General features: G+C 60.0%; 3 protein-coding genes across 3 annotated transcripts; 2 read left to right on the top strand and 1 right to left on the bottom strand.

Moving 5' to 3' along the window:
• Positions 1–254: 254 nt before the first annotated feature.
• CE2H19orf85 (chromosome E2 C19orf85 homolog) lies at positions 255–5,620 on the bottom strand. The gene is made up of 2 exons (XM_042920338.1): positions 5,448–5,620; positions 255–711 (listed from the first exon to the last, which is right to left on the bottom strand). Exons 1-2 carry the CDS (start codon positions 5,618–5,620, stop codon positions 255–257), a joined length of 630 nt encoding a protein of 209 aa, XP_042776272.1.
• A 7,530-nt stretch (positions 5,621–13,150) lies between these two features.
• On the top strand, positions 13,151–20,228 carry ZNF628 (zinc finger protein 628). The gene is given in 5 exon segments (XM_042919850.1): positions 13,151–13,159; positions 16,718–16,753; positions 16,993–18,274; positions 18,276–18,955; positions 18,958–20,228. Coding segments are annotated over 3 exon segments (3,114 nt in total). The 5' UTR covers positions 13,151–13,159; positions 16,718–16,753; positions 16,993–16,997; the 3' UTR covers positions 20,115–20,228.
• A 25-nt stretch (positions 20,229–20,253) lies between these two features.
• Positions 20,254–23,508, top strand: NAT14 (N-acetyltransferase 14 (putative)). Its single transcript, XM_042920256.1, is given in 6 exon segments — positions 20,254–20,257; positions 20,928–20,977; positions 21,214–21,281; positions 21,621–21,738; positions 22,387–22,591; positions 22,594–23,508. Coding segments are annotated over 6 exon segments (786 nt in total). The 3' UTR covers positions 22,935–23,508.
• The last annotated feature ends 905 nt before the right edge of the window (positions 23,509–24,413 follow it).

Genomic DNA, 24,413 nt, shown 5'->3' with positions numbered 1-24,413 from the left:
GCTGGGGAAAAAGAAGAGAGAAGTTGGGGGTGTGGGAGAGTGTGAGGGGCACCTCTGGCAGAGGCAGAAGTGGGGGACATGCACCGGGGAGCCCTGTGAGGCCGTGGTCATAGGTGGGGGTCTGGGCTTGATTCATGTTCCCAGGGGCTTCCAGGAGGGGAGTGCATGGGACAAGGGGTTCCTGGGGGTGTTTGCTGAGCTATCATGAAGGGGACCTCTGATTTGTCCCGGGGTGGGGGTGGGTGGGTTGGGCATCATGGGGAGCAGCTCCCCCAGCCCTCAGGGGTTCCCTGAGAGTGACAGGCACAAGGCACCTCCCACCTGCCCACCCAGTCCCCCTCAGGAGCCCAGAGCCCGTCCACTTCCTCCAGTGCATTCGGGGTAGGGGGCAGGCGGTTATAGAAGTGTGAGGCCTGCCTCAGGTCTGGCTGGCCCCAAGCACAGTGGGATAGACCAGATGGCACTGAGGGACACTCTGGGGTGAGTGCAATGTCATCAAAGAGGTCGAGGGTGGAGGCGTCCAGGGCGGCGAGACTTGGGCCGGGGCTGGCGCAGGGCTCCTCAGTGGGGGCCACAGCACAGGCCACCCCCAGGAAGGGGGACGGAGGCGGCGGGGGTGGCCTTCGGGGTGGCGGTCTCTGGGGAGGTGCCTTCTGAGACAGGATAGACAGGGCCAGGCGCTGGGTGGCAGCCTCAATGTTGGCAAACTGCCTGCAGAGAGACAGACATACAAGCTGTGTGGCTGTCAAGCATTCGCCTCCTGTTTGCCCTCCCGGGAGTGGTTTCCCTCTTCCTTTCCTCTCCATCTTTTTTCTCCGTGCTAGTCTCCCCGCCCCTGGGTCCATTTTCTTGAGTCTGACAATTCAGTTTTTCCAATCCCGTTCATAGGGGAGCCCTGAACGGCTGTGGGGTTTGTGTACTGCACAAGGCAGCAAGTCCAGTTCCGCTATAATGCACGTCTTTTGTCATTTACATTTATTATGGCCACATTCCAACATATAAAAGTGAAAAACGGGGGCGCCTGGGTGGCTCGTCGGTTAAGCGTCTGACTCCGGTCAGACGCTTGGTCTCACGGTTTGTGAGTTTGAGCCCCGCTTCTGGCTCTGTACTGACAGTTCAGAGCCTGCTTGGGATTCGCTCTCTCTGCCCGCCCCCACCCCCCACCCCCGCCCCCACCCCCTGCTAGCTCTCTCTCTCTCAAAAAAACAAACTTAGGGGGAGAAAAGTAAAAAAGCATCAGAAGGAAAGGATGCTTTAACAAATGTTTTTCACACAAAGGCACACTGTGGGCTAGGGGTGCACCTGTAACACTGATGCCCTGTGACTTCTACTTCCGGCAGAGCTCTTAAATCTGCCCACCTCTCATCTCCACCAATTCTTGGTTCAAGTCGCCAGCATTTCCCACCTGGATGACTACAGCTGCCACTGCACTGGCCTCCCCCACCCAGCATTCCTATCCCTCAAGAACTATATGGATGGATCTGACAGCGATGGGCTCAGTATTGTCCCCTAAAATTCGTATGTTGAAGTTTTAGCCCCCAGTATCTTAGAATGTGACTGTATTTGGAGACCCCTGAGGGTGGTCTCTCATCCAACGAGAGATTAGGGCCCGTGGAGGGAAGACCACGTGGAGACACAGGCCACCTACAAACCAAGGAGAGAGGCCTCACCCTGCCAGCACCTGGTCTCGGATTGGGTGAGAAAGTAAATTTCTGTTGTTTCAGCCGCCCAGCCTGTGGTGCTCGGTTCTGGCAGGTCGATTTCTGTCTCTCAAAGCTAAACATTAATTTTTTTTTTTAAATGGGGTGACCCAGTGACAGAGAAATCACGATGGCAGCTTCTGGGAAGGAGACACGATGAGGGCCTCCGGGGGCCAGAAGTGCCCTGTTCCTGGATCTGAGTGTTGCTTACACGAGTGGGTTCCTTTTGGGAGCATTCATCAAGCTCTATGCTGACAATGTGTGCATTTCTTGTAGTTTTTTTTTTTCCTTTTTTTTTTTAAGTTTTGTTTATTTTTGAGAGAGCACAAGTGGAGAGGGGCAGAGAGAGAAGGAGACACAGAATCCGAAGCAGGCTCCAGGCTCCGAGTTGTCAGCACAGAGTCCGTCGCGGGGCTCCAACTCACGAACCGTGAGATCGTGACCTGAGCCGAAGGTGGACACTGAACTGACTGAGCCACCCAGCCCCCTCTCCCCCAAAGGTTTTATTTAAAAAGGAGTCTGATGGGGGCGGCTGGGTGGCTCAGTCGGTTGAGCGGCCGACTTCGGGTCAGGTCACGATCTCACAGCTCGTGACTTCGAGCCCTGCATCGGGCTCTGTGCTGATGGCTCAGAGCCTGAAGCCAGCTTCGGATTCTGTGTCTCCCTCTCTCTCTGACCCTCCCCCGTTCATGCTCTGTCTCTCTCTGTCTCAAAAATAAACGTTAAAAAAAATTAAAAAAAAATAAAAATGAGTCTGATGTTGTATGTTTCTGTTTACATGAAATGTCCACAATAGGCAAATCCCCAGAGACAGAAAGCAGATTGGTGTCTGTCAGGTTCTGGGGAAGGAGGGGTGGAGAGTGACTGCCTACTACTAATGGGTATGGGATCTCCTTTGGGGGTGATGAAAATGTTCTGGAACCAGACAGAGGTAATCGGTCGCCAAACATTACGAACGTAGGAAACACCCACGAAGCGTCCGCTTTAAAATATTCGAAATGGTGAATTTCACGTCGTGTATATTTTACCACAAGAAAATAGGCTTAGAAATAAGTTAGTAAGAGCTGACATTCTGGAACTGTCTCTGGAGCTAAGGAGGATAGTTCTACTCTGAGTGCCCTGGGAAAAGTTCAGAGAGGGCAGGTCAGGTTAAATGACAGAGAATGGGAGGGGCAGAAGGGGGAGCTGATTTGAACAAACTTAAGTATAAATGACACTTAGGGCCGAAGAGTCATGACGTGTGTGACTTACTACAGCTCTTTTAGGACGATAGGTGAAGGAAGTAGGCTAAGATGTCATCGGCAGTGAAGTGTAACAGTGGTGCGTGAGTGGCAGCATTTCTCAAACTTGAGTGCCCGGCCTAACACCCGGAGGGCTGATGGGAACACAGGTCCTTGGGCCCCAGAACTTTGGGTTCTGCAGGCCCCGGGGTGGTGTCCAAGAAGCTGTGTTTCTGGCACATCGCCACGCCATGCTGAGGTGCTGACGCTGCTGGTCTGGGGTCCAGATGCAGACCAGATGCCGCTGGCCTGCTGCATCAGACAACTGTCGTGACGTTTCTGTGGGCTGGAAATCCTTCACAACGAAAAGCCAAAAATCCATGTCCAGGGTGGGAGGGGGGCTCCTGAGGGGGCAGGGCCTGAGGGGACCTGGGGGGAGGAGGAGGACGTGGGTGGGAAGATGCTGAAGGTAGTTTGCCTCTGACCTGGATTTTCTCAGGGTGAGCCCGGGCGCTCAGGGGAATATACTCCATAGCTGCCTGTGCCGCCTCGTGGGTGGCCTGGGTCTCTGGGGAGTATGTGGCAGGGCCAGGCGTGGGGGTGGGAATATCTGGGATGCTATAGGAGAGAAGCTGGCCCTGGGGAGTGGGGAAGCTGAGCTGGGGAGGGTAGAGGGGGGACGTGGGAGGTGAGAGACAGACATTAGCACGGGGTCCAGACTGGGAGTGAGCAGGGAGGCCTCCAGGTTGGGGCTGCAGATGGGGAGGGGTCCTTGAAGTGGTTGACAAGGGGGGCTGGGGAGGAGTTAGAAGGCTCGCTCTGGGACGAAGGGCTGGACCGTGTTTGGGGAGATGCATGTTTTCCTCTTCGATAATGGGTTTGTAGAGTGGTGGTGGTGAACATTCTGGGCTGGTCAGGGCTGGGCATTCTGGTGGAAGGGGGTTTGCAGTGTGGAGGCAGGAGTTAGGCTGGACGAGGCACCTATTTGCTCAAATTTGGTTCCAAGACCTCCTAGGACAAGATTCTGGGCTGGCTGGGAGGAACAACCTACTTGCAGAAAAGCAGGTCCTTGGACGAGTAACTTCGTCTCTCTGTGCCTCAGTTTCCTCTTTGAGAAATGGGGATTGTAATAACATCTACTTCCTGGGGTTACTATGGGGGATTAATGAGTTCCTATTCATTGTGAGTGAGTATTACCAGTTACCACTAAAGTACTTAGAACAAGCACCCGGCACATATGAGTGTTGATCACCACCATCATCACCATTATTATCACCACCATCACTATCACCATGATGAGACTCCTTGTCTGCAATGTGAGGACAAAGTCAACCTACTGTGCAGGTCTCTTGGGAGCATTAAGTGACATATTATATGTCAAAGCCTCAGTGTGGTGTACCTGACACCTGAAAGTGCTCAAAAAGTGGCCACTGTCACAGAGTGAGGAGAGAGCACAGGCTAGGGTGGGATGGGGCTGGGTGGGGTGTGAGAGCGGGGACAGGCTTGAGCAGACAACTGAGGAGCTGAGGTTCCCATCCACACTCCCAGAGACGGCGAAGGACATTGCCCCACAAAGCGAACAGGATGGGCAAAGGCCAAGAAGTTGGATGGTCAAGTGCTAAATGGGGAGCTCCTGTTTCTTTAGAACCTACTTCCCTCCCCCCTGTCCCCCTTTCACCCTATTCTGGCCACATTGGTCCTCAAACATTCCAGGGATGTTCCTGCCTCAGGGTCTTTGCACTTGCTGCCCCTTGCCTGGAATGCTCTTCCCTCAGACATCCACAGGTCTTATCCTCTGGCTTCAGTCAGGTCTTGGCTCTGTTGGCACCTTCTCAGCCGAGCCTTCCCTGACACCTTACCCAGTCCTTCCCCCACCCCCGCGTGCCCTCCATAGCACTTATCACCTTATAACATGCCATATCATTTTAAAAAATTGAAGTGAAATTCACATAACTGAACCCCTTTACACGTGCAGTTCAGTGGCATTTAGGACATTCACAGTGTGCAACTACCACCTCTAATTAGTTCCAGAACTTTTCGTCACCCCGGGAAGAAACCATGAACCCCCTGCCAATCACGCACCACCCCCACTTGCCTCCAGAGGTGCCTCCTCTGGCCCCGCTACCCCGCTTTCTGGCTCTGCCTGTTCTAGACATTTCACACAAATGGAATCATACAACAGGTGGCCTTTTGTGTCTGGCTTCTTTCACACGGGATCGATCAGCTTTCCAAGGTTGGTCCATGTAGCGTCATACTGTCTCACTGACATTATATGGCTGTCCCTTGCCGGCCACCTTCCTGCTGGAACACAAGCTCTATGAAGGCAGGGAATTTTGTCCGCCTTGCGCTAATGGATCTCGGGCCTGGCCCACAGTCTATGCTCAATAAACGCATCCTGAGTGTTGATTGCGTCCAGCCCTGGGGTCCCCTTCTCTCTGTTCTGTCTGAGCCTGGTCTCCCCGCCTCTGAGGTGTCTGACCCCGACCCCTCCCCCTCTGCCCATCTCCCACCCTCCACCCCTCCTCACCTGCAGATCTGGTTGTGCAGAAACCTCCTGTGGTTGGGCCTCCTTTTGGGGGGCCGGGTCCTCCGAGGGTGTAGGGCGCGTAGCACGTGGGCGGCTGCCCCACTCACGAAGGCACACAGCTCCCGAGGGCTGGGCTCAGAGCCCCCAGAGGCTGTGGGGGCCCCGGGGTGCATGGCTGGGGTGATCTGGAAGAGCCCCTCCACAGTATTGCTGCTGGTCAGAAAGCTGCTTCCACATCTGAGGAGAGAGGAGCAGCCGGGGCTGGGGGCTCGGGGCTGGGGAGGCAGACAGGAGGAGAGAGGGCTCTGGGCAGGGTAGGTCGACTCTGGAGGGGGGCCACCGCTCTGGTTGGAGGAGACAGGGCCCCGAGAATTAGGGCAGGCCCTCCCTCCGGTGCCTCATCCCCACCTCCTGGAGGCTGGATGCTGAGCTTTGAGGAGCCCGTGGGTGGAGGCTGATATAGGAAGGGGGGGGGGCTTTATGTGTGCCCCCCAGGGGCCCAATTAGCACATAGTTGGACCTGGGATATGGGACAGGGCAGCATGGTGGGGGGCAGAGAAAGGCGCCTGGAGATAGCCAATTAAGGGGACAAAGGCCTCGTTAGGGAAGCGAGGCCAGGGGCTGAGTCAACCGGCAGCGATTAGCGTTGAGGACCTTTAATTGGAGGGGAGGGGAGGGAGGGGGCGGCAGGAGGCTTGGGTGCAGGCTGGGAGGGAGGGGGAGATGACCTTCGGGAGGGCTGCCGGAAGCCTTCAGCTGTGGAGCCCGACGCTTGGACACCGACTCTGCCCACCTACCTCCAGACGCACCTGCCTGGGCCTCCCTGCCTCTCTGTGCCCCGGGCCCAACCTCCTGGGGAAACTGAGGCTCAGAGAGCAGGGCTTGCCTGTGCCCAAGGCCTCCAGCCAGCCGGAAGGGCTGGCTTCTGTGCAAGAGGGTTGATCCCCAAACCCTGACTTTCCGCCAGAGCGGCTAGTGAGTAGGGGAGGGGGGAGGATACACGTGCTGGCCCAGCTGGTTGCTCAGGTGGGTGACGCTAGGGACTGTTTTTGGCGCAGCCTGGCTGTGGCCGTGGGAGGGGAAGACAAAACATGGGTGTGTGGTTTCCCTTAAGGCATTTTACTGAGGGACTGGGGGGCCCTTGGTATTCGGGGAGGCAGAGAACAGACTGGGGCATGGCGGGGTGGAGAGGCTGGCTCCGGCGGGGGCGGGGGTGGGGGTGGGAAGGGGGTCCTCTTGTCTCTGGAAGGGCGCTGGCCGGAGTGGGGGGGACCCTGGTCTGGGCTGGTGTAGGGATAGGTGCTGCGGCGCTTGTTGTGAGGGGGCCGCGCGGAAGGTTCGCGTTGGGGGGCGTGCGGGTCACCTGTGGCTACACACTCAGGCACACCCAGTGCCTCATAACCACGTGCACTGATTGTCTTGCACTTCTGGAGGTCAGAAGTCCGAGGCGGCTCTTACGAGCTGAAATCAAGGTGTTCCATCTGGAGGCGGCGGAGGGAGAATCCATCCGCCCCCCCCCCCCCCCCCAACCCCGTGACTTTTCGGCTGCCAGAGGCGCCGGAGACTTCTCCTAGCTCACGCTGCGAGTTAAGTGGCAGAGCCCGGACCGGAGGTGGCTCAATGTGGGCCCGACACCGTGTGTTTGCACGGCAGGTCTGTCTGCTGCAGGGCCAGCAGCAGGGGGTCAGCGCAGGGCTCCGACGGGGACCACCAGGCAGGCAGGCTGTGTCAGCAGCGGGCGGCCGCTTGGCCTCCCTCCTCAATCTCTGTCTTGGCCTGGGCAAGTCGTGTGTGTGTGTTTGCCTGTGTGCGCACAGCCTGGACGCGCATGTGGTGTTGTGGAATCGCCTGGAAGCTTTCCCGTCCTGTTACTTTCAGGCCCCGCGGGGAACGCAGAAGGTCGCTTGGCAGGGGGCTGTTAAGGGAGTGGACCCCCGGGTCTCTGGAGAATTGGAGGTCAGCGCTCAGGCTCAAGGACGGCCGCCACTGCGTGGCGGGGGCCCGACCTTTGCTAGCCCACCTCCAGGAGCGGGCTTGCACCCATGCCACCAGGAGCCGAGGGCGACATCTGCTAGCCAGCCCTGTCCCACCGACGGGCAGGGTCGGGAACACACGTAGGGCCACTGGCCGTTCTGGCTCTGGCCTGGGGACGCGCCACCAGGGGGCGCCAACATCCCAGGCAGGGCCGGGAGGCCGTGCGGAAGCAGGCTCACCCTCACTCACCCTTGGGCCCCCCTCCTCTTCTCTGGTGGTGGATAAGAGTCACCCACAGCTGGGGACTGGCTTCATCTGATGTTTGTTGAGGACCCGCCCTTCCCGCTATTACAAGGTATATACACAGGCTCCCTTCCCCTCGTCCCAGCCCTTGCAATTAGAGGCGGGTTATTTCATAAACATTTATTGAGCACCTACAGTAGACGGAGAATGTAGCAGTGAGCAAGACTAGCACAGTCTGTCCCTGGAGGAGTCTGGGAGTGAGATGCCGACAAACAAGAAAAGACCGGTTCAGGGTGTGCTGGACAGTAAGTTGGATGCTGGATGGGGGGAGCGTCCTGCTTCAGATGGAGAAGCCCTCTCTGAGAAGGTGACAATTGTCCTGCAACCTGAGCGGAAGAGGGGGCAGCCAGGAGCTTCCCAGGCAAAGGGCACAGGGCATGCAAAGGCCCTGAGGCAGGAGCAAGCTTGAATGAGGTGAGAGAGAGGGAAGGATAGGAGGAGGTGAAGTCAGAGAAGGGGACAGGGGCCAGACCTGAAGGGCTTTGTAGGCCAAGTAGGAGTTGGGTTTTGAAGGTAAGAGTGACGAGGGCCATGCTGAGTTCGATGTAGGGGTAGCGTCGAGACCTCAGGGCCCTGCCCAAAACTTCCTTTGCTGTCTTTACACCTAGAATGTGGAGACCCCACTCCTAAACCCCCCTCCAATATGGGGAGGGGGAATCGAGAAGCTGAGATGTCAGGGCCAGGCCAGGAGCCCAGGCAAAACTTGTCTGTCCTTGCCCCCATTGTGCTCATCTCCCACCTCTCCACCTAGTCCCAGAGGGACTCTGGTTCCCTTAAAATTTATTGTGAAAATGTACAGGTGTCAGGTTCCTGGTGTTTCCAACCCAGAACTCTGAGAGGCCAACACTATTATATTTATTTCCCATGTTTTCTTCTGAGAAGAGGGATGTTATGGGCTAAATTGTGACTCCCCAAATTCGTCCGTTGAAGTCCTAACCCCCATATCTCAAAATGTGACTGTGTTCAGAAATAAGGTCTTTATTTTTTAAAAATGTTTATTTTTGAGAGAGAGAGGTGGGGAGGGGCAGGGAGAGAGGGAGACAGAATCTGAAGTAGGCTCCAGTCTCTGAGCTGTCAGCACAGAGCCGGACACGGGGCTCAAACTCACAGACTACGAGATCATGACCTGAGCTGAAGTCGGACACTTAACCAACTGAGCCACCCAGGTGCCCTAGGGATAAGGTCTTTAAAGAGGTGATTAAGTTAAAATGAAGTCATATGTCTGAGCCTAATCCAATTTGCCTGGTGTCCTTATAAGAAGAGGAGATTTGGATACAGACAGGTACAGGTAGACCATGTGAAGACACGAGGAGAAGACAGATGTCTACAAGCCAAGGACAGAGGCCTCAGGAGAAACCAACCCTGCCCACACCTTGATCTTGGACTTCTAGTCTCTGGAAATGTAAGAAAATAAATTTCTGTTGCTTAAGCCACCCAGCCTGTGGGACTTTGTTAGGGTGGCCCTAGCAAAGTAACACAGAAGTGTATTAGTTATCTATGCTGTGTAACAAACCCCCGCAAATACCATGGCATGGAACAGCGTTATACTAATTTTCTCCCAGTTTGCATGGGTCAGGAGTCCAGGCACCATGGCTCACTGGGTCCTCTGCTCAGGGCCTCGTGAGGCTGCAGTCAAGATGTAGGCGGGGGCTGCAGTCTCATCTGGGGTTCGGGTCCTCTTCTAGGTTCACAGGGAAGTATTCATTTCCTCACATCTATAGAATTCGTGGAGGTGGATGGCTTCAAGGCCAGCAGGAAAATCACTGATGTTTCACATCTCTGACTTCTAGACCCAGTTTTAAAGTTTGCCTGATTATATCAGGCCCACCCCGGAACAACCTTCCCGTGTTAGGGTTCTTCGGGGAAGCAAAACTAATAGGATCCATATCTACCTGTATCTACATCATCTATATCTATATCTATAGCTATCTGTATCTATTCTATCTATACATACAGTCAGAGACACACAGAGATGTTATATATATTTTATATATAAAGAGATTTACTATAAGGTATTGGCTTGTGCCATTATGGAGGCTGAGAAGTCCCATGATCTGCCATCGGTGTGCTGGAGCCCAGGAAAGCCGGTGGTGTGGTTCCAAGTCTTAAGAACCAGACAGTCCATGGTGTGGATCCCAGCGTGGGTCTGAAGGTCTGAGAACCAGAAGCGCAGAGGGCCGGCAAAGATCCACGTTCCCGGCTCAGTCAGGTAGAGAGGGAATCCAACCTTCCGCCCTTTTGTTCTAGTCAGGACCCCCGTGGATTGGGTGATGCCCACCCACCCTGGGGAGGGCCGTTGGCTTTACTCAGTCTACTTATGCAAATGCTAATCTCTTCCGGAAACACCTTGGCAGACACGCCCGGAAATCGTGTTTCACCAGATACCTGGGCATCCTGTGGTTCAGTTGGTGGACACGTAAGATTAATCATTACATTTCCTTTTGATTGACATCAGCTGATGGGGAGCCTTGATTGCACTTGCCAAAATCCCTTCACCTTTGCCAAATCACATAACCTATCGCAGGAGTGCCATCCATCATGTCCGCAGGCCACCTGAAGAAAAGGCACTTGGTGTACAAGGACATGGGTCATTGGGGATCATCACGGAAAGTGGCGGCCACTCCTGGGGAGGGCAGTTAGTGTGTATCTGTCTCTGGCCACATTTCTGTACTTAAAACAGATGAATCTGTTTTCTTTCCTTTTCACTTTTATTTTTTTAAGTTTATTTATTTATTTATTTATTTTTTTTAATTTTTTTTTCAACGTTTTTTATTTATTTTTGGGACAGAGAGAGACAGAGCATGAACGGGGGAGGGGCAGAGAGAGAGGGAGACACAGAATCGGAAACAGGCTCCAGGCTCCGAGCCATCAGCCCAGAGCCTGACGCGGGGCTCGAACTCACGGACCGCGAGATCGTGACCTGGCTGAAGTCGGACGCTTAACCGACTGCGCCACCCAGGCGCCCCAGTTTATTTATTTATTTTGAGAGAGACAGGGACAGCGCAAGTGGGGGAGGGGCAGAGAGAGGGAGACAGAGATTCCCAAGCAGGGCCCCCCCGACACTGCCAGCGCAGAGCCTGGTGCGGGGCTGGAACTCACCAAACCGTGAGATCGTGACCTGAGCCGAAACCCGAAGTCAGGCGCTTAACTGACTGAGCCACCCAGGCACACCCGGAATCTGTTTTCTAGGTGCAGATGGGACTGTGTGACCTGGTGTCAGCCCTGGTTCCCCCAGGGATGGGCGGGGAGGCTCCTCTGGCTCCCATGTACTGGGCCATGACCACGCATGTGGGGACCTGCCAGATAGGGCTTGGATGGGGGCAGATAGACTCTGGGGCTGGAGACACCCTCAGTAAATCACTTCCGGGTTACAGGAATCACTTCCTGGCTGTAGGATTGTATATCACTTCCTGGTCCTGTGTCTGGCCAAGAGACTTTAGAGGGCCTCTATTTGCCACCCCCTCCTCTCACCACCACCCCCCCCCCCCCCCGCCCCGCATTGAAGTGAGGATAACACCCCTTCCCTGGAAAGAGGCCCATTCGGGCAGGGCTGGCTGGGCACCCATGGGAGCCACAAAAGATGTCAAAAAGGAGCATCCTTAGTCTGTGGGAGAAACAGGCCAGCCCTCTTGGCTCCTGCCCACACCCCAGCCCCCCGCTTAAAGTGCATCTCTGCTCTCCTCCTGCACTAGGGTGAAAATGGATATTCTACTTTTAGTCTTTGGCCCTGGGAATCCTGTCTTTGGTCCAGATACCTCCTGTTGCGTGTCAGGGGGAGACCGGTGCTCCAGGACAGCCCCCACCCCAGCCCCTCATCCTCTCCTCTCTAAGCGCAGGTGGCGCCGTTACCAAGGCAACGGACTGAATGGCCCAAACCACGATCCAGGGTCCACTCAGCCCAACACCACACACCTTCTCCTTCCAGAGGGAAGGGATGTGGGTTGGAGGGCTTAAGCATGTGGGGACCAGGAGCATTGGTGCGGGCACAGCGAGTGGGGCCTGAGCCCTTCCCCACCCTGTGATCAAAAAGACTCTAGTCCTTGTTGGACCACCTTGGAGCTGGACTGTTCCAGAAGCCCAGGACACACCTCCCACCACCCACAGTATGGCTGGCAGGGTTGGGGGGGGGGGGGCGTCTAGTGTGAGGAAGAGGGAAAGGTCCAGGTTCCCCACTTACTTCCAGGGTTTCTCTTCTCCTTTGACTACCAGTGAGGGTGGGGCTGCCTTTCTCTGGAAGTGTGTGTATGTGTCGTCCTTATCAACTTTTTTTTGGCTGACAGCTTTAGGATGGGGATAGAGAGGGACAACCTCCCATGCACACAGGACTTTGGGGCACGAGTAATAGCCTAGGTCCCTGGGAAGGGTCAGGTAGGTTTGGGCTGCCTTCAAAGCCTGCAGTCCCCACTCCCAGCTCTGTCCTCTGGGATGAATGGTTCATCTGGCTGGCCAGGTGGGGGAGAGGGGTTCAGAGGGACTGGGCTGGATAAGATGCCTGATCTAGTTGGACGGGGCTAGTATCCCCTGGAGAGAAGGTGGAGGTCAGGGACAGGGGCGCTGCTAACCACCCTACGGTGCACAGGATGGCCCTCAAAACAAAGAACAATCTGGCCCAAGCGTCACTAGTGTCAAGGCTGAGAGACTGTTGGGTGACATGCAGAAGTCACCAAGGCTGAAGCCGTGGTGGGGTGACTTGGAAAGGAGGGAGAGGGGATCCGGGACAACTCAGTGGTTCCCTAAGCCCCCAGGCCTCCAAGGAGCAAGCACAGCAGGGTCCAGCTTCCGGGACAACCGCACACTCCCGGGAACTGCGTGCACGTGGGACCTCTGCAGGGTGGGGGTGTGGGTGTGAACAGAAGCCCTGCGGGCCTCAGTTTCCCCGGCAGGGAAATTTTAGAGATCCAGGGACTGGGCGTGGCGGTCAGGCCAGGAATGACCACACCCTTGATGGGCTAGGCCCGTTCGGAAACCGCGCAGCTGGAGAGCAATTCTAGGACAGAGGAGAGGGAATCGGTAGTAAAACACGGGGAACGTGAGACCCCGCCTCCGGGCGGGTCTTCCCAGGCCTTGGGCTGACTTCGGACACAGCCGAAACGACGGGGCCGTCGAGGTCCGGGGAAGACTACAACTCCCACGATGCCGTGCGCCGCCTGCGCCGGGGAGCGAGCGACGGCCGCAGGCTAGCGGGAGGGGTGGGGCGGGGCCTCGGCGCACGTGGCGTCGTGACGCGCCGACGGCGACGTCGGGGTTTTGTGTGCGCGAGAGGCTGCCGATAAAGGTTGGGTGCCTCGCGCCGGGGGCTGTTGGGAGGGAGCGCGCCCCCGCCCCCCTCCCACGCCCCCACTCCTCTCCCGCCGCTGCCGGGGCCCCGTCTTCCCGTCGGCCCCCGCGGGAAGGCCCTGGGTCTCTCCCGCTCATTCCCCGGGTCGGGGCCGCAGGTGAGAGACCGGAGGGGTGGGGGTGGGGGGAGGGACCGGAGGGCGGAGACGTTGGGGAAATGGGGGAGCGTGAAACCGGAAGGGATGCCTTAAAGGGAAGGGCGCCACTTCACCTCCGATTTTTGTCCACTAGGCCGGCTCCTCCCTCTTAAAGGGCAAGGGGCTGCTTTTCAGAGGGGCGGGGCAGGTTCTGCAGTTCCCCGCAGCTTCCCGCTTTTTATTCTCTGAGGAAGGATTATCTCGCGAACGAGCACTGGCAGTGCCCCGCCCCAAACTTTGAAGGAAGAGCCTCTGAGTCCCGGTGGCTTCCAACCAGACACTAGCTTAGCTCAACAAAGGTGGAGATTGGTGTGCCCTAGGAGCACCCTCTTAAAGGGGAAGTCGGGCCTGATGGAAGGGTGTGGTCCGGCCTTTTGAAGGGGATGCTCTTTATTGGACTAGATGGGTCCAGCTCTTCCAGAGAGCCGATGGCTCCTGTCTAAGGCGTGCTCGGCCTTCTGAAAGGCACGTGCAGCTTCCTGGGATAATTAGTGTCTTAAAGGACTTGCTTACATTTTAAAGAGGATGTTCATCTTGTTTTTGTTTTTTTAACTTTTTTTTAACATTATTTTTTGAGAGAGAGAGACGGAGAGTGAGCGGAGGAGGGACAGAGAGAGAGGGACACAGAGAATTTGAAGCAGGCTCCAGACTCGGAGCTGTCAGCACAGAGCCCACATGGGGCACAAACTCACGCAAGATCATGACTGAACCGAAGTTGGACGCTCAACCGACTGAGCCCCCCCAGGCGCCCCGAGGATGCTAAGTCATCTTTTTTTTTTTAAAGAGAATCTTTATAGCCTGTCCAGAGGGGATGCCCAGCCCTTTTACATTCAAGATGTGTGCTCACTCTGTGTCAGACGTTATTTTAGGCTCTGGGGTGCAACAGTGATTGAGATGCCACTAACATTTAGAGGGGAGAGGCTAGGGATGCTGCTAAACACTGTGCAGTGCTCGGGACTGGTCCCTCGACACTGGTCCAGCCCCGGATCTCAACAGTGCTGAGGTTGGGAAACCCTGCTTAAAAGCAGGTTAGAAGGTGCTGAGTGCTAGAGAGAACAATAGAAAGAGGGGAAAGAGAACGGGGAGTGTTGGAAGGGGTTGCAGATGTAGGTCCGGTGCAGGGAATGTCTCCCTGAAGCGACCTGTCAGCAAGGACACTGTCGGGAAGGGGCTCCAGGCGCCGACTAGATGACGTGGGGGGAGAGGCTAGAGGAGGTCAGGGAGGGGAGGAGGCTGTGGGCACGTATGAGATGTATCTCCTCTGAAATGGGAGCTGTAGAAGCTTGTGGCACGTTCCCTGCAGCCTCTGTGTTGGGAACATACCAGAGGTAGGAAAGGAAGAGGGGTGGAAACAGGGAGATCTGTTTTGGGAGACTGTTGCAGCTGTCCAGGAGGGACACGTTGGTGCCCTGGACAAAGGTGACAATGAGGGGCTTGGAGAGAAGTGGCCAGGTTCCAAATATGTCCCTGCTGGAACAAGGGAACCGGCTGACGGATTGGTCATAGACGGTGAGAGAACGAGAGGGTGGTGAGGAAGAATAGAGGGGTTTCCGGGGATGGAGAAGATTGTGGGTGAAGAAGGGAGAAAGCAGGAGCAAAAAAGAAAAAGAGATTTGGGGCATGTTAAGTGTGAGTTGTCTGCTAGGTGTCCCTATGACAACTGTAGCAGGGTTTGGAGTTCAGAGGAGAGGTGTCAGATCTGCATTTTGGAGTCCTGTTTAGACGGAGATCCTGAGGGTGAGTGAGGGCTCCCAGGGACAGAGTGTGGATGAAGAAGGAGTCCAAGGGTCGGCAGAGCCCTGGGCTCTCCCACATTCACAAGTCAGGGAGACGAGAAGGAACCAGTGCCCGAAAGCGAGGAGAGTGGCTTAAGGAGGGAGGGACCCCGTAGGGATTGAGGAGGGGCCGTGGAATTTAGCACCAGGGAGGCCATGAATGGAGTGGAGGGTCTGAGTGGTGGGGTTTGAGATGGGAAAGAGCATGTATTGACCGCACGTTTGAGTTGCTTTGCTGCAAAGGGGATGGGGAGAAATAAAGCCATAGCTAGAGGCAGTAGTGGGGTGAAGGCTTTTTTTTATATTTTTAATTTTTTTAATGTTTGTTTTTGAGAGAGAGAGGGAGAGAGCATGAGTGGAGGAGGGGCAGGGAGAGAGGGAGACACAGAATCTGAAGCAGGCTCCAAGCTCTGAGCTGTCAGCACAGAGCCCTGTGCGGGGTTCAAACCCACAAACCACGAGATCATCAGCTCTTAACCACCTGAGCCACCCAGGTGCCCCTGAAGGGTTTTAAGTTTATTTTTGAGAGAAAGTGTGAGCAGGGGAGGACAGAGGAAGAGAGAGAATCCCAAGCAGGCTCTGAACCATCAGCACAGAGCCTGACGTGGGGCTCAAACCCACGGACCATAAGATCATGACCTGAGCCAAAATCAAGAGTCAGTGCTTGCCAGCTGAGCCACCCAGATGCCCCTGTTGGTTGTTAAGGGAGGTGCAGCTTGTGGGTACCCAGATGGGAACGGTCCAGGAGAGGAGGAAAGTAGGTGGGAAGTCCGAGTCCGTGGGCCAGAGGCGGGCAGGTGGGAGGGTGGTGCACGGATTCTCAGCCTCAGCACTGCTGCCGTTTGGGACTGGAGCATTCTTTGCTGTGCTGGGCCGTCCCATGCACTGTAGGGTGTCGACCAGTATCCCTGGTGCCCCCCTCGCTAGATGCCAGGAGCACCGGCCCCTCCAGTCGTGACAACTTAGCGTCTGCAGGCTCTGCCAGATGTCCCCTGGGGTGGGAGAGTCGATCTCCTTGAGAATCACCGCTACAGTGGTTGGGATGTGGCGACATTCTCTTCTGATTGCATTTATGTTTTCAGTGACCAGATCAATGGCAGGATCACCTGCTAAAAGCAGGAGGGGAGAGGAGAGGTTTGAGGGGAACAGAAACATGTCTGAGTACCACCTGTTGGGTGGGAGTGAATGGACTAGAAAAATGCAGGTATGAGCAGTGCCGGGAACTTGGAGATTCGTGGGCATGAGTGCAGAGGGAGACCCGGACTAGGGGCGCCTGGCTGGCTCCGTGGTAAAGCATGTGACTCTTGGCCTCGGAGTTGTCAGTTCGGGCCCCATGCTGGGTGTGGAAGTTACTTAAAAAAAAAAACAAAAAAAACATTTTTTTGTGTTTTTTTTTTTTAAAGGGAGACGGAAGCAGGCAGGAAGCGAGGAGGTGGATGGGTGTGGAAGGTGCAGCGTGGCTATGGATCTGGTGGAGTCTAGGGATTTTCGGTTAATGTGGAGAGGAAATAGGCAAGCAGCAGTGGGGGGTGGAGTGTGGAATGCTCGAAGGGGCTCTAGTTACAGTGGCTGGGAACTGGCGTTGAGGCAGGGTGGACGAGGAGCTCCTCAGAGGGAGCGGGCTCAAGCATCAGAAGCCGGGGTGTAGAGAGAGCCCAGGCCATCCTCAGGGACAGTGTCTGTCTTTAGAGGGGACGCGCTTGGCCTCCTAAAGACCACGCCCACCCTTCTCACACTTGTCCAGCCTCCTGGCGAGGGGATGACCAGCATGCTGTGGCCGGTGAGCACTCCTCCCAGTTTGCCAGAAGTTTCTGCGTTGGCACCTAAGGTCTTGCTTTGGCGCAGCCCTGGGCCACCGGGGGCCCTGATCCTGAGGGAGGCGTCCTGCCGCGCGCGTGGGCCGGGGACGCACCCTCTGCCGCTTCCAGGGCGAACGTGTGCGTCCAGGTTGAGAGGACCGGTGTTGGGGCGGAGGTGGGGCGGGGTCCCGCCTTCCCCTGACGCCGAGTCCCCCACCAGGTGTGATGGTCGGCTCCCACGCGGACATGGCGCCCGCCTCCACCTCCGAGGGGCCGGCGGAGAAGCCGGGCCCCGCGGCCCCCGCCCCGACGGCCCAGTACGAGTGCGGGGAGTGCGGCAAGTCGTTCCGGTGGTCGTCCCGGCTCCTCCACCACCAGCGCACGCACACCGGCGAGCGGCCCTACAAGTGCCCCGAGTGCCCCAAGGCCTTCAAGGGCTCCTCGGCCCTGCTCTACCACCAGCGGGGCCACACGGGCGAGCGGCCCTACCAGTGCCCCGACTGCCCCAAGGCCTTCAAGCGCTCGTCGCTGCTGCAGATCCACCGCAGCGTGCACACCGGCCTGCGGGCCTTCACCTGCGGCCAGTGCGGCCTGGCCTTCAAGTGGTCGTCGCACTACCAGTACCACCTGCGGCAGCACACGGGCGAGCGGCCCTACCCGTGCCCCGACTGCCCCAAGGCCTTCAAGAACTCGTCCAGCCTGCGGCGCCACCGGCACGTGCACACGGGCGAGCGGCCCTACACCTGCGGCGTCTGCGGCAAGAGCTTTACCCAGAGCACCAACCTGCGGCAGCACCAGCGCGTGCACACGGGCGAGCGGCCCTTCCGCTGCCCGCTCTGCCCCAAGACCTTCACGCACTCGTCCAACCTGCTGCTGCACCAGCGCACCCACGGGGCGGCGGCCGCCGCCGCCGCCCCCGCCCCGCCGCAGCACGAGCCCGGCGCCAAGGTCTTGGTGTCCGACGCCTACCTGCACGCGCCCGCGCCGCCCCCGCCCCCCGCGCCCCCGCCCGTGGTGCCCGAGCTCTTCCTGGCCGCTGCAGAGACCACGGTGGAGCTGGTGTACCGCTGCGACGGCTGCGAGCTGGGCTTCGGCAGCGAGGAGCTGCTCTTGGAGCACCAGCCCTGCCCGGGGCCCGAGGCGGCGACGCCGCCCCAGGACGGGCAGGCCACCGCGGCGCCCAAGGCGGACGCTGCCCCGCCGCCCTCGCGGTCCCCGCCGGCCCCTCCGCCGCAGCCCCCGCCTGCCGCCGCCGCCCCGGGCTTCGCCTGCCTCCCGTGCGGGAAGTCCTTCCGGACGGTGGCCGGCCTCTCCCGCCACCAGCACAGCCACGGGGCGGCCGGCGGGCAGGCGTTCCGCTGCGGCAGCTGCGACGGCGCCTTCCCGCAGCTGGCCAGCCTCCTGGCGCACCAGCAGTGCCACGTGGAAGAGGCGGCCGCGGGGCGCCCGCCCCCCCAGGCGGAGGCCGCCGAGGTCACCTGCCCCCAGGAGCCCCTGGCCCCGGCCGCCGCCGCCGCCGCCCCTGCCGCGCCGGCGCCCCGCGCCCACGCCGGCTTGTGCCGAGCGGCCCTACAAATGCGCCGAGTGCGGCAAGGCCTTCAAGGGCTCCTCGGGGCTGCGCTACCACCTCCGGGACCACACGGGCGAGCGGCCCTACCAGTGCGGCGAGTGCGGCAAGGCCTTCAAGCGCTCGTCGCTGCTCGCCATCCACCAGCGCGTGCACACCGGCCTGCGGGCCTTCACCTGCGGCCAGTGCGGCCTCACCTTCAAGTGGTCGTCGCACTACCAGTACCACCTGCGGCTGCACTCGGGCGAGCGGCCGTACGCCTGCGGGGAGTGCGGCAAGGCCTTCCGCAACACGTCGTGCCTGCGGCGCCACCGACACGTGCACACGGGCGAGCGGCCGCACGCCTGCGGCGTCTGCGGCAAGAGCTTCGCGCAGACCTCCAACCTGCGGCAGCACCAGCGCGTGCACACGGGCGAGCGGCCCTTCCGCTGCCCGCTCTGCCCCAAGACCTTCACGCACTCGTCCAACCTGCTGCTGCACCAGCGCACCCACTCGGCCGAGCGCCCCTTCGCCTGCCCCATCTGCGGCCGCAGCTTTGTCATGGCCGCCTACCTGCAGCGGCACCTGAGGACGCACGCCCCGGCCCCCGCGGCCCCCGCCGCCGGCTCGCAGCCCCCGCCCCGCCGGCCGCCGCCCCGGCCCCGTCTGCCACCCAAGACGTCCACGTTCTCCCCCACCTCCAGGCCACGCTCTCCCTCGAGGTGGCCGGGGGCCCGGCCCAGGCCCCGCCCCCGGGTCAGGCAGCCCCCAACTCCCAGACGTTTCTCCTGGTGCAGACCGCCCAGGGCCTCCAGCTCATCCCCAGCAGCGTGCAGCCCCCCGCGCCCCCGCCCCCACCCGCTCCCGCCAAGCTCATCCTGCTGCCCTCCTCGGGCACTGCGGCGGGGAGCAGCCGTGGCAGGCAGGGCCCACGGGCAGCTGGGAAATCTGGGCAGGGGCCTGGAGTCGTATGGCTGCCAGGTCCTGGGGGACTAGGGGTTCAGGGAGGGGGCAACGCAGGGGCCAGCGGGGGAGGGCAGAGCCTCATCGTCCTGCAGAATGTGGGGGGTGGGGAGGCAGGGGCACAGGAAGTGAGCGGGGTCCAGCTCCAGCCCCTCCGGCCAGCCCCGGAAGTGACCACGGTCCAGCTCCAGCCGGCCCAGGAGGTGACCACGGTCCAGCTCCAGCCGGCCCAGGAGGTGACCACGGTCCAGCTCCAGCCTGTGGCGGGCCAGCTGTCCAATCCCAGCGGGGCAGCTGTGACCACGGAGGCCCCCAATCTGCTGGTGGTTCAGAGCGGTGCGGCCGAGGATTTGCTGGCCGGTCCCGGCCCTGGGGAGCCAGGTGACGGTGAGGCCGGTACTGGTGTCGTCCAGGATGTGCTCTTTGAGACGCTGCAGACGGACGAGGGCTTGCAGAGCGTCCTGGTGCTGAGCGGGGCAGATGGGGAGCAGACCCAGCTGTGTGTGCAGGAGGTCGAGACGCTACCCCCTGGGCTGGCTGAGCCACCTGCCCCTGGTCCGCCGGGACAGAAACTGCTCATCATCCGCAGTGCTCCCGCCGCTGAACTGCTGGAGAATAGCAGTGGTGGGGGAGGCGGTGCCACGCTGCAACTGCTGGCCCCACCCCCACCTGGCCAAGCCTCTGTCCCAGTGGGCATCTCCACGGCTCCCGCCTCCCAGATGGTACAAGTGGTACCCACCGGCACTGCACCTGGGGGCATGGCCCCGCAGGCCCTCCCCTCCATCCAGATTGTCCAGACTCTGCCCGCAGTCCAGCTGGTGCACACGTTTTGAGCAGAACCACTGGTATCTCTTCTTGCCCCACACAGAGACCCGGACTCACTGCTTGGGCTGGGCTGGGGGGAGGGGAGCTGCAGGCTGGGCTTGCTAATAAAGACCAGAATCTCCTCCCCTGTGTTTTGTTTTCTTGGCGATGGGTGGGATGAGGGGGAATGTCGTGGTCATAGCCACCGCTTGGGAGCTCAGAGTCTTGTAGCTTTTGCTTCCTGGCTCCCAGGTGACTGACTGCGATTTGGGGCCAGCCACTTCTATGTGAGGTTCAGTTCATCCTTTTAAAAAGATGCAGTGGGGGGCGCCTGGGTGGCTCAGTCTGTTGGGCGTCCGACTTTGGCTCAGGTCATGATCTCACGGTTGGTGAGTTCGATCCCGCATCGGGCTCTGTGCTCACAGCTCAGAGCCTGGAGCCTGCTTCAGATTCTGTGTCTCCCTCTCTCGCTGCCCCTCCTCCGCTCTGTCTCTGTGTTTGTCTCTCAAGTAAACATTAAAAGAAAGTAAAAAGATGTAGTGGTCACCATAGTGGGGAAGCATTAGAGTCTAGAATCCTGGTTCTGTTTGTTCGCTGTAAGTCACCCCACCGCTCCCCTCATCTGAAAAATGGGTGGGTGGGAGTCCTTATCCCGAAGGTCCTCCCAGAGAGCCCAGGTGGGCTGGGGTGGAGGTTCCTGGGGCGGGTTCTCTGGGAGCTGGTGGGCCCAGGATGCGGCCCCTCCCTCGAAGGCCCCGGAGCCAACGAGAACTAATCCGCTCCCATCACCGCCCCCCCTCCCCCGCCCCCTGTCCCCCACGCTCGGCTCTCCGCTTGTTTAGCAACCAGGGAAGGTCGGGAAGAGACCGTGCGCTCCTCCTCTGCGGGCCGGGTAAGTACCTTGCCCGCCGGGACCCGCCTGCGGCTGCCCCTGTCTCCGCCCCCTACCCCACCCCCGGCGGGGTCGCCGCGTCCAGCTCTGGTCCCTACCGCCCCCCCGCGCAGAATCCTGCCAGGACGCTTGGCAACCGTTGCTAAGGCCGAGTGCAGGCCCCGCCCCCACTGTGCGCGAGCTTGACGTCACTTCCGCAGGCGACCCCTTCCCGACCCTGCCGCCCCCACACCTAGTGGGAAGATTGCAGCCACCTGCAGAGGTTCTTGCGGGCCTGCTCCTGCGGCGCGGGTCGGGGACGACTGTGGGGCAGGGAACGGGGTCCATGCCCTGGCTGGGGCGGGGGGCGGTGTTCCGCTGACTCCCCAGGGCAGTCCCTGAGCCTGGGAGCGAGCCCCGGCTTGCAGGGTGCTGACGTCCGCGGGCGTTTAGAGGGAACCGATTGAGCACCGCGGCGGGCGGGAGCGAGGGGCCGGGAGACTTGACAAAGGTCGCTGGGTGGAGGGTGCATCCCGAGCTGCGCTCGCTTGGGGGCCCCGAGCGTTCCCAGTGTCCTGATCTGGGACACGCTGCTGCGGGTCCCCTTCCCTGGGGCGCGGTGGGGACCAGAGGTGCCCTTCAGTGACCTGCTTGTTTTCACCAGGTGCACGCCTGCTCCCTTGGGGGGCGCGGGAGCCTGGGGGTTGCCATGGCCCCCCAGCCACCTGTCCGTGCGGGAGATGAGGGAAGATGAGAAACCCCTGGTGCTGGAGATGCTGAAGGTGAGAACAGGCGCGAGGTGGGGGGCGGGGGGGGGGGGCGGGCGGCGGCATTGGGGCGTCTTCAGCCACCTGCCTGAGCCAGCCCGGGCTCCTGGGAAGGGATCTCTTCCTCCTAAGCGTCTTCTTGGCTCGGTCCCTTTTTCTAGTGCCTTCTTCCCACCCTTAGGGTCAGAAAGGTTTTCACAGCTGGAGGGCCGTGGGGCGACCCTGGCACAATTGCCTCCTCGTCTCAGACTTTGAGTCTGCCCTGCACCAGCCCGCGGAGCCCGTCCTCCTGCCCACACTCTGCAGAGCAGAGCCCTGGGGCCCCCGCCTGGGACAGCATCTCTTCCCTCCCCGAGTTCCTGCCGCCGGCGCGCCTGCTCGGAACTGGGGCTGTCCTCTGTCCTGTTCAAGGCCTCAGCCTTCCCTGAGCCTCACACCCGCAGCCCCCCTGAACTGGGCGTCCCCCACAGCTCCTGATGCACTCACTCGCTCCGGGTGCCGGGAGCAGATTGTGTCCTGTCCCCTGCCTGTTCCTTGGCTGCAGGGCCCTTGCCCATCTGGGGGCCCCTGCCCCCAGTGCCCGGCACTGTCCACTCCCTCTCTTTTTTCCTGGTGTCTCTTGCCACCGGGCCCCCCTCCTCTGACTGCTCCTTCTGCCCACAGGCTGGCGTGAAGGACACAGAGAACCGCGTGGCCTTGCACGCCCTGACACGGCCACCAGCCCTGCTCCTCCTGGCCGCGGCCAGCAGTGGCCTGCGCTTCGTCCTGGCCTCCTTCGCCCTGGCCCTTCTCCTGCCCGTGTTCCTGGCCGTGGCGGCCATGAAGCTGGGCCTGCGGGCCCGATGGGGCTCACTGCCCCCACCAGGCGGCCTGGGGGCCCGTGGGTGGCAGTGCGCAGCTCGGGTGACGTGTGTGGGGTGCTGGCCCTGGCCCCAGGCTCCAGTGCTGGGGACGGGGCCCGGGTCACCCGCCTCTCCGTCTCTCGCTGGCACCGCCGTCGAGGTGTGGGCAGGCGGCTGCTGGCCTTTGCCGAGTCCCGGGCTCGAGCCTGGGCGGGAGGCATGGGGGAGCCCCGGGCCCGGCTCGTGGTCCCAGTGGCTGTGGCAGCTTGGGGCGTGGCAGGGATGCTGGAGGGGTGCGGCTACCAGGCTGAGGGCAGCTGGGGCTGCATGGGTTACACGCTTGTAAGAGAATTCAGCAAGGACCTGTGACCGGAGCCAGCCGGGAGGGAGATCACTTCTCGAGCACTCGCCGTGTGCAGGTCCTCCCTGTGTGAACCCCCAGCCCTCTGGGGGCCCACAAACAGGCCTGCAGAGGGCAAGTCGCTCTGCTGCAGGCTGATGTCTGTGTGTAGTGCGTGAACTTCTCAGAGAGGTCAACCTGTGCGGGGGTTTTTTGCGCACCGAGAAATCTCGGTCTGTCCGCAAAGGCGGCCCCCTTTGTGGTACGGGCCTGGGAGAGATGTGCGGGGAGGAGGAGAGGGGGCCGGACGAGCGTGCCCGCCTCTTGTGCGTTAAGACTTGGGGCGGGGGCACCCCAAATGGGGACACAGCCCTCCTGGGAACGGGGTGGAATGCGATGGCTGCAGGGGATGAACAGAGCCTCTGCAGGGGAGGGTCATCCGCTCAGAGAGGCCTGGGCAGGGTCGGGGTGGGCGCAGGGTGGGCGCAGGGCTGCCCGAGGCGGTCCCCTCCCGGGAAGGTGAGCCGAGAGGAGCGGCCAGACCCATCTGGATTTTTACACCCGATTGTTAATAAAGCCTGGTCTCGCTCTCTCTGATGCCTTTTCCAGTCCGTCTCTGCACACCACCCCCCTCCTTCTGTCTGGCTTCTGCTTTTCCCTGAGTTGACATTAATTGTTGCTGGGGGTGCTGGACGGGGAGAAGGGGCGGCGATGAGCTCACGGCAACCCCACTCCCTGCCAGCCTCTGACTCACGCTCCCCATTACCGAATTTTTTCCGCCTCACAGCTGCCTGGTGCAGAGAGAGTGGGGGCCGGGGGGAGCAAGTGTGTGTGTGTGTGTGTGTGTGTGTGTGTGTGGTGGCCCCCTCCCTCAGCCAAGACTGGACCCCCAAGTCCTTCGGCCCGCCCCCCCCCCCCAGCTCCCTGGAGTTCAACCACAGCTCCCACAGACGGGATCAAAGAGTTTGCATTGAACCCCATCAGGGGGACAGACAGGGGTTTCTGTCTCCTTTTCCAATCAGGAAGTCCTTCCTGGTGTCTGGCTGCAAGCCTTCTTGCTGCTGAACCATGAGCCCCAGATGTACTGGGTCCCCAAGCCCAGCTGCTAGTTTGAATCCACTCCCGGTCCGCTCCCTCCTGGTCTCCCCGTGTTCCCTGCTGGACAAGAGAGGAGCAGATGGGCGGGTGCTGGTGCGTGCTCCCCCCCCCCCCCCCCCCCAATCGGGTCCCTTTCCTGAGCATCTCTAAGCACAGCGGGTTGCCTGGCCTGGAGTCTCCGGCTCCCAGTGGGAGTTGGCAGTTGGACACCCTCGCTCCCCGCCGCCACCCCCCTCCTCGCCAGGCCTCAGCTGCCGGCCAGCCCCCTCCCTCCCCCCACTCCTGTCCCCTGCTGCCGCTGCAGCCTCGGCAGGCAGCCTCTCTTCCTTCTGGCAAAGTGTCCAGCCCCTGCCTGCTCCTCCCCGGTCCAGGGCGCCTCTGGCAGGCGCTCCCCTCGCTCCCGCCCTCCC

Source organism: Panthera leo, chromosome E2 (genome assembly GCF_018350215.1).
Source record: "Panthera leo isolate Ple1 chromosome E2, P.leo_Ple1_pat1.1, whole genome shotgun sequence".
NCBI lineage: Eukaryota > Metazoa > Chordata > Mammalia > Carnivora > Felidae > Panthera > Panthera leo.
This window is presented reverse-complemented; position numbering and strand designations above follow the sequence as displayed.

Coding starts and splice junctions, on each gene's coding strand:
- CE2H19orf85 (XM_042920338.1), bottom strand. CDS start 5,620: ATGCACCCCGGGGCCCCCACAGCCTCTGGGGGCTCTGAGCCCAGCCCT. Junction 712..5,447: donor CTGCACAACCAGATCTGCAG/GTGAGGAGGGGT, acceptor GTCTCTCTGCAG/GCAGTTTGCCAACATTGAGG.